The sequence below is a fragment of the Tinamus guttatus genome, unplaced genomic scaffold (genome assembly GCF_059628265.1).
Source record: "Tinamus guttatus ecotype Peru unplaced genomic scaffold, ASM5962826v1 Tinamus_guttatus_pri_ptg000150l, whole genome shotgun sequence".
NCBI classification, from domain to species: Eukaryota; Metazoa; Chordata; class Aves; order Tinamiformes; family Tinamidae; genus Tinamus; species Tinamus guttatus.
In genome coordinates, this window is record NW_028288684.1 from 14,436,680 (window position 1) to 14,453,356 (window position 16,677).

The 16,677-nt window shown below is 33.5% G+C and overlaps 1 protein-coding gene across 1 annotated transcript in view; it reads right to left on the bottom strand.

Moving 5' to 3' along the window:
* Positions 1-16,677, bottom strand: part of CNTN5 (contactin 5) — a 413,137-nt gene that overhangs the window by 178,848 nt on the left and 217,612 nt on the right. Inside the window, exon 6 of the mRNA XM_088522370.1 lies at positions 942-1,037. Within this exon, the coding sequence (XP_088378496.1) occupies positions 942-1,037 (96 nt within the window). The remainder of the gene's footprint in view (positions 1-941; positions 1,038-16,677) is intronic.

Sequence of the window (16,677 nt, forward strand, 5' to 3'; positions counted from 1 at the left end):
AAAAATGCACTCATGAAAGAGAAAAGTGGAGAAGTGGCCATAAGATAGGAAGTATTAATTACGTTGGTAATAATAATACAGTAATAACAATAATTCCAGAATATATAGAACATGTTTTCCTAATAGAAACTCAGATATCATTTGTTTTCCTACAGATCTTCTGCACTGGGACTTTTTTTTTCAGCACTCACATTTCAAAGAACAAAAAAAAATCCCCCCAATAGAGACCTCATCTTCCCCCAAACCTAGCTATACTGTATCTATTGACAAACAATATATTTCATCTGTCATAACGTCTCCACTACATGTTATGCAAATATAAAGATATATTTACTTATATGCAAATACAACACAGGTGCAGAAGTTGCAGGATTGCAATTTTGAAAACATCACCACCATCACCACCAGTAACAAAAACAAACAAAACAAACAAACAAGCCCAATCATTTTTACATTTTCGTTTGAAAATTCATGCAGGGGAATTGTTATATCTCTGACTTCTGGCGATGATGCAGTTGTACTGGAAATTTAGCTATACAGTGAGCAGAAGCAGCCAAAATCATGGCTGTAATACTAAAAACAAAAGCCAATTAGTATTCTACATCTGTATCCCAACATTGACATTTGGAACAGTTTGTGAAGGTTTCTAAACTCTGAAAGAAATCTTTTGTGACCTCAAGGCAGTATATTACACTGGAGGCATGGACTATTTCTGTTGTATTCAGCTTTAGTAGTGGGAATATGGCAATCCTATAACAGAAATTCTGCTGCTACTCACCGGTGTTTATAGCATATGATTTTTAATTACTCCTTGGTACTCCAGACACTGTCAGCAGAGCAGTGTGTATTTCATGTTTAAAGTTCCACATTTGAGTGCATATGCAAAAATAACGAGCGTGCTGTAAAAGACCAGCGTGGGTCCAAACCGTAGGCTACTCTACCTGGTGAATGAAGTGGAGGGGAGCACATCAGGACAACCCCCTGACCTTCCCGCACAGAGACAGCACTTCTCGTCCGACCACTAAAATTTCCCAGATCTGTCAAAAGAACATAGAAAAAAGCATTTTAGATGCATGCAAAAGAAGATTTTAAATGTTGTTCCTAGCATGACACATATTTTTATTTTTATAAAGTCGACAGTTCTTTTTCATATCTTAATCTGTAATAGTAAGGCTTCTAAAAACCTATTTCCATTGCAAAGATTTCCATGTTGTATCAGCACTTTGTTACTCTTTTCAATGCACTAGGATATGGTGTCAAAAGACACACATCAGGCTATATACTGTTTACAAAAGACATTTAATAGAGCTTTTATTTCTTCTTGCCATACCCTGTTGATTTCTTTCACCAGTAGAAACCACCCATGCGCACTGAAAAAATAAAAGTGGAGATAACACTTTGTCTAACGTGCTGGCTGGAGACTGCTATTAATATGTCATGTGGATAATACAGCGCGTGACATATTGCAATGAGTAGGGAGCGTCAACTGCATTGTTTGTAAGATTAAATGTGGTTCACAGCAGCTTTATTTTCCTTAAATACTCTCTTTCCTTCTGATTTCTCCAGTGTCCTAAACATAATCCAGGTGTGGGTAAGTATTTCCTGCCTACAAGTTTTTTCAGCAGGTGAATAAAGCATTATTTCACTTTTTGTGCAAAAACTTTCGAGTGGGTCTGCAAAATGCTTTTACAAGAAGCTCGTCGGGTTAACTTAAAGCCTTTCAAAGAGAAGACTGGATTATTATGTTTACCACAGGGAATACTGGATCTAGATTCACATTTGAGGTGCAACGCTATGCTCTAGCCTGGGTATGTGCTGTAGAGCAGATACCAGAGCTCAGTGCAGATATCAGACTGAAAACTTCCTCTGTTCCGCAATGAAGGCAATATGTCATGCAAAATCTTTGCTTACTCACAGTTGTTCTGAAGACTAGAACTTTTCTCTCTAATGTGGACCAAGGGGAAGATTACTGAAAATAGGGATACCCAAAGAAGAAATCTCCGAAAATGACACAGAAGTGTTTAAAAAAAAAAAATAAAAGCAAGGTGACCAGGATGAGCAATAAGTAGCAACTACACGAATACTCTAAGACCTATAGCTCTACCTGCTCATGTACAAGTAGAGACCAGGATGCCAGTATGAGGTCAATAGCAAGAAGCAATCTTGCTGTGGAACAGAACTATTACTTGCTTAGCTACATTTTGCTGAGAGTTCTTTGTCAGACTGACAGAGCTCCACATCTTGCTTCCTCCTCAATATTACATTAAATTGAAATTCAGTAATTTTCAAAAGCAGTATAAGAGCTGTTTTTTCATGGATTTCATAGTGGATAATACATTATATATAAGCAGAAAGAAACTTATGATCTTTTCAACTGATTATTAACATTTTTACAAGATGTCTTTGGTAGTCTAAAATTTAAATGTATCTGGATCTGTAGGCTAGGCTATGCAATTGTTTTCATTTCAAAGATGTATTCAAACAGGTAAGAGTAGATGAGCTTCAGACAAATTTGACCAAGAAGTAGGGCATCATTCCCAAATTATACACAATTTTAATAGGCAATAATTAAAGGAATATTACATTACATCCTAAAATAAGTGCACAGAGTGTTGCAAAACCATCCAGAGAAATTTCATTACAAAAATGTTATCTACTGAGTGCTACCTAACACTACATCTGCGGCAAGGTAATTATTATTTTCTTTATTTAGAAAGTACAGGGCTATTATAGCCCTGCATGACCATTTTATTTGGATGAGATCGCACTTTGGAATGAAAAGTTTTCAAAGTAATATCTGCATCTCATTGGTGTGAGACTTTGCGTCTATAGCATTATTTATATTTGTGCATAGTCCTGAAATTTTCTAAATGAATGATATATTGACATACAATTTACATACATCAGAATAGATATTATCATAAGCATCACTTCCTTCTGCAAAATTAGGAATATAAAAATTATGTTTTAGTCTTCCTGTTGATATCAGGATTTTATCAACAGTTATGTGAAACCTATACTTCAAGTCTTCCATACGCACTATAAAAAGAAAAAGAAACTGCCCCAAACTATATGGTTCAGAGAATCAAAAAGTTGAACAAACCAAAGTATTATTAGTGCAATAATCTAAACAGCTAGTAGCTAGTAGCATAGGATTGATTTTCTAAAATATATAGACAAAAGGGCAAGAAAGAAATCTTTCATATTCTAAAAAGTCTTTGATTTTTTTTAATAAATTATCTGAAATTTTTCATAAGCTTGATAAAAATATTTAAATTGACACCTTAATTTGGAATGTCAAACTGTTTGAAGGAATGCCTGCCATTTTAGAAAACATTTTGTCACGAAAAACGTTTAATTGAAATACTGTTCCTGGAGGATTAAATATTTCAATTGGAATGTAGATCCTGATATCTCATAGGTTTATATGCTTTTATCCTTGTTGCTAAGTTTTTATTTACTATGATGCCCATCTTGGAAACATGTCAACACAAAAGAAGGAAAATGTGTGACACCTAAACTGTAAATCTGTACAGCAAATTTCAAAGTTTAAATAATATAATTTTACAAAAGCATATTTCCATGCTTCTTTATTTTTCCTCGGGCAAAGAAGCTCTATATTTAAATTAGCTATATCAACCTGAAGGATTTTATTTCCTGTTTTATATTTGGACTGTGATGTGACATACATATATGCATACATCTATGTCTCCAAATCAAAAGCATTAAAAAAAACCCTATGTGTGACTCAGTTTTTTATTTATTCAAACCAACTAATTTCAAATTAAAGAAGATAAACAAGCTCTGAATTTCGACTCTTTTTGGCTCTCTGTTAGTTCTGAATAACACATTGTTTTTCTTGTTAGTATATAGTGAAAAAAAAAGGATTAACAGGTGTAAAAGCAGGGCTTCCATTGAAACAACAAATAAAAGCAAAGCTTAAATGGAAGAAATTGTGTAGGATCATGTGCGCAGTTCCCCCTTCTTAAAATAGTAAGTCCAATATGGAAGAAATTAATGAAAGGAAAATTTAAAATATTTCCTGTGAATCTCAAGCATTTGATATCTGGCTATACTGAGGGGTGAAAAAAATATATATATATTTAAAACGTATTTTAAAATAACTATTATTTTGCATTAAAAACTCTAAAAATAGATAAGAGAATAGAGGGACAGAAGGCAGCGTTAGATGTGGACTTAAACTAGCCAAACCACTTATAAAGCACAAACTAAATTAAGGCAGAAAAATGCTTGCTGATCATGCTGTGTGAGTTTATACTAATTTATGTACTAGTTTTTTCATAGAGTTTAAAGGGACATTATACCATATAGATGAAAACGTCTTCTTTTGAGCAAAATAAGCAACACATGAAGGTACCTAAAGTTGAGTAAAAAGTAGCCAATATTGCTAATGAGGTAAAAATAGCTCCAAAACAAAATTCTTAGGCCAAGGACAAACATACTCATTTTGTTGTCATTACAGAATAAAAAGTCTTCTGTTCCTTATATTTGAAAAACATGACTAAGAAATGAACCTGGAATTGGAACTGTAGTTCTTCTAAAAAGGCAAAATTTACAGGGAAAGGAATTATATTAAGAACATGGTTTCCAAAATTCCATTATACCCTAAATCAAAGACATGATTTAGACATGTACACTTTAAACAACAGGAAATATAAATGTTGTTTTAATAGCCTATATATTATAGGGTATAGAACAATGAAAGAGAGATATTAGAAAAAAAAATGACATGCAGGATTGCAATGAGACCTTAAGCTGGATGCATATAATACTCATGGAATTTCAAGATTCTCAAAGAAATTAATGTGTCATTTTGTACTGACATGTGCCTGAAAAGAGGTTGTAGTGAGGTGGGGGTCAACATCTTCTCCAAAATAACTACCAATGACTCGATAATCTCAAAGGTGTTTTCCAACCATAATGATTCTATGATCCTATGAATTCCTAGGCACACTAAGTTAAATAGGAGGAGCTGCGTTGTTAGATTCACCGATAGACCTCAGTAAGAATAATTTTTAATATTGACAATGTCAACGAGATTTCTAAGAGATAGAAAAGAGATTTCTCAGATGATGGAAAACTCATCTTAGCAATATTCACATAGAAACACAAATCTCCATCTTTTAAAAATGACATATGGTAAATATGACTTCTAGGTGACAAAGAAAAGGCAAGATCAAGTATTTTAGAATTCTTATTGCCATTTATGTTGTCATTATTTGTTATGAGAGGCTTTTGAATACTTAATGGATCATCGGTCTGACATGACCTGAAAAAGATTATTTCCTTGCTCAAATAATATATTATATAAACACAAAAAAGTGAAATATAAACAGGGAATACAAAGAATGAAGCACTATAAGCCTGTATGCTACCCTGCGCATCAGCAGATCTAATGAGGAAAGTTTCTTAAGAAAAGAAGTTTTAGTAAAGATTATATGTAGAATAAGAACACAGTTTTACAGATGCTTTAATGGAACTCCAGGAAGAGATGAGGCATAGGAGAAATCTTAAAGGTTCTTGTCTGAATTGCAAAAGAGAAAAATGGATACAATTTCCTACGTGTTAAATAAGTATCTGCCAAAATTTCTGTCAGATACCACAGAGATGATTTTTGTTGTTTGTTTATTTGCTTTGCTTTTTTTCTCAGAAGCAAAGACATGATTAAACAACATTTGCATCCGTGTGGCATGTTCAAATAATTCTTCCTACCATGCCTTCTTGTGAACTATAAGACACAACACCATTGATGATTAGCTCTTAGCTATATTTTCACTGGAAAATAAAGCAGAATAGTTAATTAATTGAACATTATTTTTATGTCCTTAATGACATACTTTTATGTATGTCATTTTAATATACTATAACAATTCCAAAGTACATTTTGTGCTACAGTCAGTAATATTTACTTGTATTTCTCCAGCAAGCTGTCTATGTCTGTCTGCTTTGTTTTATCTTGCAAGTAGAGAACATCTGTGTATCTTTTTACATAGTCTGTCACATGAGTCCCTGAATGGGGCTAAAACAAACAACCATATGCAATTAGCTATAGTAATAATTAATTATTCTGGTGAAGATAGAAATATACAGAACAAATTACTAAAAAAGATTTGTTGATTATTATGTGTCGTGAGTTATAGTATAACTTTTTTTTTCCTGAGTCTAAGCAAGCCTTCATAAATTAGATTATAAATTAGAAAGTAGCAAGTATTATAATTAGAAAAATTGATTTTTTATAAAAAGCAAATTAAATAATAGAATTTGCATGTATTTGGTATTCCATGCTTACTAGAAAGAATATTACTTTTTAATAAAGAATTCAGTGCTTGTGATCTTACATAACATTTATGTAAAATTTAAATTACTGTGCTTCTGCAACAATTTTCTTTTGACGAGTTCCTCAGTTTTTAATGAGATCTAACAGTTCGTGGAAGAGAGTCTTGTGTATGCTGGGAAATATTTTTTATTTTACTATACCTAATCTCAATAGCATCAATAAATAATATTCGTACCATCAATAAAGCTTAATTCCTCCCAGAGCTTTGAATAGAAAGGGTGATTTGTAGATAACCAAAACATGCATGAATTTCAGTAGGACTTCTGCAATTGGAATATACTGATATACTACCTCCCAATGAATTAGAAAAGAAAATACTTATTTACAGAAGCAAGTATTAACATTATCTTGTAAATTCTAGTGTTTTTATATTGTTCATCCAGTCATATTTGTGGTGTAATATTTACAACGTCTGTGGTGACAGATGTAGAGTCATGGTAAACTACAATCATTCTGTTTCTTAGGTTTCATCTATTCTTGCAAGAACTATTTCAGCACGCTCCACGGCTACCTTTCAAAACTGTCTAGTATAATATCGATAAAGAACATATAATCAGGTAGAAATATTTTATTAAGTTAATACTTGCATTTCATTCATGATCCTTCATTCAGAAATAACAGCTACCCTCTCCCCTTCAAAAAAATTCCAAAAGATCCAAAAAACAAACAAAAGTAAATTTTTCAAATGTTACGGCCTACATTTAATAACCAAAACAAACATTACATACTTCAATAACTGCAACTATTTAGCGAGATGCACAGCAAGTGGATATGCAGTGGAGTAATATATGTACTTTTTTGTAAAAACATTATTTTGCATAATGTTATCTGCTTCTTGAGAAAAACACATACACATCTTTATGTGCTTCCTTTTAATACATTTTCCTGGCACTGAGCAGTATATTAATCTATATAAATTCTCTGTGCAAAATGCTTTTGCAAACATGATGTTTCTAATTCTGCTTTGTTACTCTTTCCTTTGTATTTAAGTGGGCTTTTCCTCATTTTCTCCTGTAGTTTCTTGTTTTAGTTAACTTCATTCTAAACATTCAAAGACATGCTGCAAACACAATTTGTAATATCCATCCAACACCATCTTTTGTAATCATTTTCTTAAAATAGATGTGACTTTTACCTCCCTGAATAAATGGCTAAAATTGACTAGTTATGCCAGTTAGAATCTTGCATGAATATGCATATAACATACATAGCTATTTATAGTTTGATGTCATACAGAATTCTTAGGGACTAACATAGGTTGAAAGTCCATATATAGATACTGTGGCCAATATAAAGCAGATCTATAGCAATACTAGGAAAACAGAGAAAAAACATCGATCATTTTTTGTGAGCAAAGCGCTAAGTCATCTTTGTGATGTTAGCTCAGAGAGAATAAAGATTTTTTAATATATATTTAATAATGAGTTAATAGAGCATTTCCCTAAGGTAACGCAAAGGCTTAAGTTCTTTATGTACAGGACAATGGTGCGAACCTTTTAGCCTCAAAGATCTTTTATTCTGTGTATTTTAAGCTCCAAAAATGGTTTGCGAAAGCTAGAACTTACTAGAATGAAGAATATAAACAGTAAAGAAATGGTGAAGTAAGCAAGCTTTTCCAAGTGCAGAAGGGGTCATTTGATTTCATCTAACTTTAAATCTTTGTCTTCTGCATCAACATTTGAGGTGATCTTGCATTCTTTATATTACATGGAGAGACTGGTGGATTCCTATGATTTATTTCATCTGATCTTGTTTAGGTCTATAATTTACAAGAGATTAATTTTACATGAGAATTGATTATTTCTCTTTGCTACCTACAAAGGGGGCCAAAAATTAGAGATTCAAATAAAGATTTTTCTGACTCTAAGAATGTTTGTATTTGGTGGTATCAGAGGTAGAGAGGCAAAGACTAAAGAAAATTTGAGAAAAGTCAGCCCTGTCAAGGGCCTCATTTATTTTTAAAAGCAGCAATGTAGAGATGTTTGATAATGTTTCTTTTTCTTTTTTCTTTTTATTTCTGATTAAATTAAGCTTTGATTAAATGGAGATTTTGGTTCAGAATTGCAAGTTCTGTGTGTATGAGTAGGACTTCAAACAAGGATAATAGCAGAGAACTGCAATTCCAAATTAAGTTCAGGAGAACGGTTTGATTGTCTTGATTGAGGTAATAGCTGGAGGCTTGCAGACACTATTTTGTCATGATTTTGCATCAAATTCTATCTCCACTCTAGACCAATTATTTTGTACTGCTGACTTTCCACTACACTAATGGGTATAAATGGCTCCATACTTTGCTTCTTGTATGTCATAAAGAAAAGCAGAAGGTCATAATCTCCCAGAATTTATTTATTTGCTCTTCTCTAAGAATTGTTGTGCTAAGTATGACCTCTAAGTCAATTCTGACAGGATAACTAAGTACTTGGATGCATCTAGGAAGTAAATCTGGAAGACCTGGGCCTTAGCTGAATAGCTCAGCAGGAAATGAAGGCCTTACAAACACAGCACGTTTCCTAGACAGCAGCTGGTTCTTACATACGATTCCACGTAAAATTTTTTGATATGGCAGTTTGCATTGGAGCATGTTATTCTGCTTTATAACAAGGTGATCTGAGTCATCACAAATCACAGGCACAGCATAGGAGCATGTAATCAAACAAGAGTCATAAATTGTCACCAGTCAGCTGAGTTACTATGATTTACTACCTATATACTTTTACTTTTTCCATCTCTGAATTCAAAAATAAAATAAAACAAAAAATAAAATAAAATAAAACAAATTAATAAATAAAAAACAAAATAAAATAAAACAAAATAAAATATCCTCTTGAAGGCAATTTGACCATTCATTTAATGTTCAAATGTACGGCCAATAAATAGTAAACTTTTTTTTTTGTTACATCAATAAAATCAAAGCTTTGTAGAAGTCATAATTTTATGAGACATGCAAAGGGTTGACAAGAGCTATCTCAAATATTCTCTAAAGTGCATTTACAGCTCTTCAATACCTTTCTTTGTGTACAAGTACTACTGGTTTAGGCCACTGGTTTTGTAATCCTCCTACATGTTAATGTTAGAGAGCTGGTTTAGCATCTGAAAGATGCTATTTTCCTCATTTCTTTTCTAAAGATGAGACTATTTCAGGTAGCAAAATGATATTCCACCTAAATATATCTATATAAGAAAGTCAACTAAGACACATGGTAAGTAATACTATGCAGATGACTAGTGAATAGAAAGCTTGCCCAAAGCAGTGATTATAGCCTACGTTTTTAAAATGTACATCAGATAGTAAACCCTTGGTATTTCATCTCATCTTTTAAACTCCTTTATCATTTATCATAATTGTATATTATTGCCAGCTGATCAATGGAAACCATGTTTCCCGAACCAAGTTAGCTATCGAACACACAAGTTGGATCAATTTCTTTAAGAAATCTAATAATTTATTTTTTTATTTTATTTTATTTTATTTTTTTTGGCTCACCTACCTAGGGCAAAATGACTTACCACAAAGTATATTCCACTTCTGGTTGTGGAAAAGACTTCAGGAATGGAAACTAAGTGTAATGAGAGCTGGGAAAGCTGTTGGTTTGGAAGTTATGGGTTATTTGGTAGTATTACGACCGCAGCAGGTCAGAATAGCAAGTCAGCTTCTCTTCTTGCATGTGCTGCTGCACAAATAACATATGACAGATGATCAAATGTTAGGCTGTTATCTAAGCCTGCAGCCATATCTAACCACAGTGGCATTTGTTAAAAACAGTGTTAACACAATGGCACAGTAGCAATTGTTAAAAAAAAAAAATCCAGAAAGGCAGAGTCAGTCAAGTGAATTTGCTCGCAATTTGCTTGCACAATTTTCTCATAATTTGCTTGAATTACAAGTCTTATTGTAAAAGTATACTTCCTCCTCAATTGCTGATAAATATGATATACAATATTTTTAAATAAAGTTTTGGCTTTAAATTATTTCTCCTTTTTTGTTGTTTCTCTGTAAACTCATCTGTATTCATGCATCGTTTGTTATCCTCACATTACACATTCTGCATTGTAATGTCATCTACTTGCCTATTGTAAGGCCACATCTAATAAGACTAGCAGTGTTAGTCATAGATATACATTGAACATGAGCCAGTGTGTGGCAAGGAGGCCAAAATGTGTCCTGTGCTGCATTAGGAAAAACATTGCCAACAGGGTGAGGGAGGTGATCCTTCTCCTCAATTCAGCACTGGTGAGGCACATCTGGACTGCTGTGACCAGTGCTGGGCTCCCACATACGAGAGAGACATGGAAGTATGGGAGCAAGTCCAAAAAAGGGCCACAGTGATGACTAACAGCCAGGAGCACCACTTCTCATATGAGGAGGATGAGAGATATTCAGCCTGGAGGAACCAAGTGTCACGGAGGTCTTATAAATGTGTACAAATACTTGAGGCGAGGGTGTGAAGGGGACTGGGACAGACGAGACCACAGAGAAGCCCAGCAACAAGCTGAGAGGCAACGGGAACACACTGAAACACAGCAAACTCCACAAGAAAACACCTTCCTGTGAAGTTGGGTACTGGAATACCAGAGAAATTGATGGAGCCATCCATCTGTGAGATATCCAAACTGCACATGGACATAGGCAACCTGCTCTAGCTGATCCTGTTTGAGCAGCAGTCTTGGATCAGATGATCAGATCATCTATGGAGGTCCCTGCTAGTCCTCACTACTCTGTGAAACTGTGGATCAGGAAGGTAAGCCTTAAGTCTTATATGATAAGTCTTCTGTTTTGAGGTAAATTATATTCATACACTCACTGAGCCTTTCCAAATGTTATACTAGCTCAGCCTTCTTGTTTGGTTTCAGCAGCTGCACAACAATAGAAAATATATTGTGAGACAATTAGAGTTTTAATATAGAATGATTTAAAGAATGAATGCGATGTTAAAGAATATTGTAAGGAAAGTTACAAAAAAAAATGCAGTTGACATATTTAGTAAGAAAACACCACTTTCTGCAGAAATATTCCTAACTGATCACCAGCTGGCTTAGGTTACTGGTCCATTTGTTCTAAGAGCTGAAAAGAATTGTTCTTACTTACAAGGAGCTATTGCATACAAAAAAAGGTACAGTCTAATAACCTTGCTAACAAAAAGTAATGCATGAAATGTATCTGTGCTATCAGTGTAATTTTACATAAGCTTTGCTTAATTCATTGTAACTAATTTCAGGTGTTTCACACTCTAAAAAGATAAAATGGGAGGTTTTAACAATTTAGTTGCAAATTATTGACAACAACTGTAGTGGTAACGTATACTCATGTTATCCAAGTCAATAGCTACTCAATATTACATGTTCCCAGTTAACAATACATGCATGGATTACAGGTTAAAATTAATTGCAATTAAACTAACTCCAAGAAAAAAAAAATATACTAGAATATTTATGCTTCAGATGATAAAGTCAGTAGCTATGGCCTACCAAATGTGAATTGAGTGTAACAAAATCTACAATGAGCAGAAATAATACAAATAGACAAAATATACAGAATCCCTAAAAACAGTTTTATAGGTTCATACTAGAACTAAAGTCTTCTGCATCGCTACTTCTATCTTGTTATGGAAATGCGATTTAGTTATAATTAGCTATATTTCTGATTGTGGTAGCACACTTGAGCCTCAGGCAGGGTTCAAAGCCTTTTTTGCACTACAGCTTATACAAACAGGAAAAATATTATTTCCGGTATAAATTGATTATAATAAACATGCAATACTATTTACTTCATCTACCTCCAGATATTACTGTTTCCTCAGATAATGTAAAGTGAAACGTTCTGAGGGGCCATTGATGTGAACACTAATTGATACGGAAATACTAACTGATTTTTCGCTGACCCAGCATTGCAGGAATCTAACAAAAAAAAAATCAGAGCTTAGACCAAATATATAATAAAATCAGGTGAATTCAGTCTCACAGAATTCACATGTTCATTTAAAATGAAACCTTTCTATAAGCCTAATGCATGTCTGGATGCAATGTCCTGCTTCAAATAAAACTTTTTGTGATATGAGAGAGACTATTTTCTTGCCACTACCCTTTTTATACATTACACATTTTACTTACCCAATTTGTTGAAATGCTGTCAAATATAGTGTTTCTAAGAAATGGTGAGTAGTCACTGAAGAGGTTCACGTGTGATTCTTCTCTGATGTAATTATGCAATTTAAGCCTGAGAAACTCTTTCGTTTGTATTGATTTTTACACAAATCATCTTGAATGCAATTACTACCCTGTAAGTTGCCTCTATTTTTGGGGATTTAATTTTTACCAGGATATTGGAATCCAGATGATTTCCTCCAATACATCACAAAAACAGTATTTCTGTGTGCTAAATTTAATTGCTGGTGTGGATTTCAGTTGCCTGATGGCTACATCCAAGACAGTCATCCTAATCTTCCTTTAGAGATGAAGGAAATAAATAGATACTTCAAGCCCCTGATTCATTTGATCTATTTTAGATGTCAGCTTGAGGTTGAATGAATTGCATCCTAGGAATGCAATAGATTAAGTAGAGAATCTAAACAATTAGATCAGTTGCAGCTGCCTATAGTGTTGATATCTGTCATTAAAGGAGAATGAATAAAGTGCCTCTAGAGGCACTTTACTGCTTTTTGTCCTTCAGCTTATTTTCTCAATGTCATTATTTTCTGTAAAGTGCCCTGAAAAAACTGAGTAGAGGTTGACAACAGATTCATACGATGAAATACATTCAAGAAAAGAAATTCATGCTTAAAATCTCTTAACTGTGAGGGTTCCTTTTTAGTAAAAAGTAGAAAAAAACATTTTTACCTGCATTCCAAATAATTTTTATTTTCTTATTTTTCCGTTTTTTTTTTTTAAGGTTAAGTTTACTGTTGGACTTCAGATGTTGAAGGTCTTTTCCAACCATAATGATTCTATGATTCTATAATTAGAAGTGCACCAAATTACTCATGTACGACAGCACTTCTTTGTCAAACATGGCAAAAATAAGACGTAAACTGTCATTCATGCAGTATTCATGCCAACTATGTGTGGTTGTCAGTCAGCAATTCAGACTTTCTTTTTGAAAAGAGTGAAATTGTTTTGTAAGATACTGTTACCAAAGTACAAAGCTAAAAGCTTTCTATTTAAACCAGCTCGGAGCTAGGATACATCATTTTATACAGCTAATGTGTTTTATATTGGTCTGTAGCATGTCATTTAAGTTCCTTTTAAATTTACAGAGAAAATGTAAAGGATATTTCACTTTTTTTAAAAAAAGTTGATTTTTACAATATGATGATCACCATATTTTCTCTTACAGTCTAGTGATTAAGGAACATATTGCAGAAAATCCATCAGATCAATTTCTTGAGCTTGCGTGATACTAAGAAGCCTTTCTGCATCTTGGCTGACTAAATAAATGATGGGACAGAAAGAACACCACCACCTTAATGATGCCTTTGGTGTCTGTCTTCAAATGAATTATAAACTGAATTCAGTATGAATAAAGGAGGTAGCACTTGGTATCTATTGTTTGTAATTTTAATGGAGACAAAAAGTATACAAAATAACAAAGAAGGAATGGTCCTGAAAGTGCCTTCGTTATGCATCTACTTTAATGCCTTTGCTTTATAAAAGGTATTCTTTGTCTAGAAGAACCTAAGATTTCATCAAAGCAATATGTTGGATAGAGACTGATCTTAACTGGACTTGCTAATAACTGTCAACAAAAAAGACTAACAGTATCATGTAGACCTGCTCTATAGCCTCAACAAAGTGATGTTTCTACCTTTAAAATTATTTTTAATAGCAACAATATTTGATCACTCCCAAGTTATCTCAGTTCTTCTTAGTTCTCTTAAATACTAAGTCAAAGTTGAAAAAGAACTTAATAGATACATGTCCAAAGGGCAAAAATAGAAAAATATTATTTGCTTGTAACAACAATTCCTAATAGATGAGAGGTGCAAACAAGCAAGCCCTACATTCTCAAAATACTTTTTCATAGTCATACTTTATTGAACTTCAAACCTACCAGTAATTTTCAGGATTTATCCTGGCCTTCCCCAGAAAATTTAAACAAACTCATATGTTTTATCTTCTCTAATCAAACAAATAGCAGCTAGTTGTATACATACATATCATAAATAAATAACGTTAAGTCTGAATGTGAAGGGATCTCATTTGTGTTTCATAACTTCACTTGACCTACCTATCTTCTTATTTACTGCATGTGGCTATATTTTATTATTGTTTATGCTCCCATGTTTTATTAGACAGAATTAAATCTCTACACTTTTGAACACATTATTTTTGCTTGTTTGTTAGAAAGGAATGTTTTTTTCTCCCCTTTACTTGTCCTCATTTAAGGACTCATTTACTTGTCCTCATTTATGTCCTCACCATAGGGTGACAGAGCACTGGAACAGGCTGCCCAGAGAGGTTGTGGAGTCTCCTTCTCTGGAGATCTTCAAAATCCACTTGGATGCAGTCCTGTGCCACGTGCTCTAGGTAACCCTGCATGTGCAGGGGGGTTGGACTAATGACCTCTAGAGGTTCCTTCCAACCTTAAGCATTCTATGATTAAAATATTATGGACACGGAACCAAAATTATCTTGGTAAGACAAAAAAAAAAAAAAATCCAAACAATTGAACAGACTCATACATTTGGCAAGTAAACCTGTAAACCCCAGATTTCTGAGAAACAAATCTGGGATCGTCATTGGGTCATGAAGAGATATCACGATATCTGTAGCTTTCAATACAACCCTGTTGTTTTTATGTCCTTTAAATCAAACATTAGAAGCTAAAAATGCATAGTGGTCTATAAGCAGATCTGAGGGATGACACATATTCATGCTTCAAAGTTTGGAAACAACTTTTATGGAAAACAAAACAAAACATAATTGCAGATGGAGGAGGCCAAATTAAAAGGAATTAAATACAAATTAAGATCTCAAGGCATCAGAATAGCCTAAAAATATTACCGTTTGAAAAAATGGCATAGTAGTGCGCTTTCACAGTCAGTAATAGAGTCACATTTCATTTGGTAGTGAGGTGATTTGAGAAGAAATCAAAAGCTTTTTAAAATACAGAGTATAAATATAATATATATTAAGATAAATAAATAGGTAGAGAAAATAGGACAGCTTCATTGAAAATGAAACTGTATCCACTTATGCCAAAAATGGATATTTTATTTGTAAAATTCAATATTGCTTTTGTTTATCCCAGCCTTGGTTTAGGTTAATTCATTTCTGACTAATTTGATGGTTGTGTTCAACCATGAAGTCCATGAGGTCATCTGTAAAATGGGAAAATAAATTAAATTCTAGATTTATTTTCTCTTAAGTATTTTTTAAGTATAATTGTGTGTTCATATATTACTATAATGAAATTTTCCTCAGGACTTTCAAAACTTTGCTGGAGCATTCTGTAGGCAAAATCAATGACTGGTCAGTCTTGTTATATTTTACAAACACTGCTTTTCAATAGAGATGGCATAGACACTCAGGGCATAGTGCCTGCAATAGCAGAGAGGCATATCCACTACATTAGCTATGAAGAGGATGCAAAGTCTATTTTCCTCCAGCAGATTAGCTCAAAAGCTATTCAGTAAAATAGCTGTTGTCCTGCTCTTTTATTATGTAATGCAAAATTCAATATCCAGAATCATCAACTTGATATAATCTTTGCAAAAAATGCCCAAAGAGATTTTAATTAAAGGCAAGACTCTATTGTTCAGGAAGCCTCATCAGAAGCATCCACATAAATGTATTTCATGTATGAAAAATCTGTGAGATCTATATGAAAAACCTGAGATCCGTGAAGTATCACAGACCTCACTGTGTCCTCATTTTTATCTCTGCAATGAGAAAAAGGGAAAAAAAAGAATGTGTGTGTAGCAGTCTACACACTTACAATAAGACTCTAAAGCAACCTACACCAGCTATTTATATCAATTATAAAAAAATATATCTAACTTTTGCAAGCATTCCAAGAAGACCTCTAGCACACCTTCAATGTGTTAAGTGGTCTTCATGTATCTTTATTATGAAATGCTGGTTTGCCATTCTGAAAGAACATGAAGAGCCTTACAGAACTCGGCATTCAGATCCTGGCTCTGGGTTATAAAGTTCATGCAGATTATACAATATGAATCTTTTCACACTACAGTGGATTTCAGCAAGCTTGTGCAAGAGTCTGTGGAAGAATTGCTTGAAAGGGGGGAAACTACGGCTTAGTAGAAGTTACGGCATTACGTAAGCTTGCTTGGGGTGATACACTGTTGCCACTTCCACAATGGTTT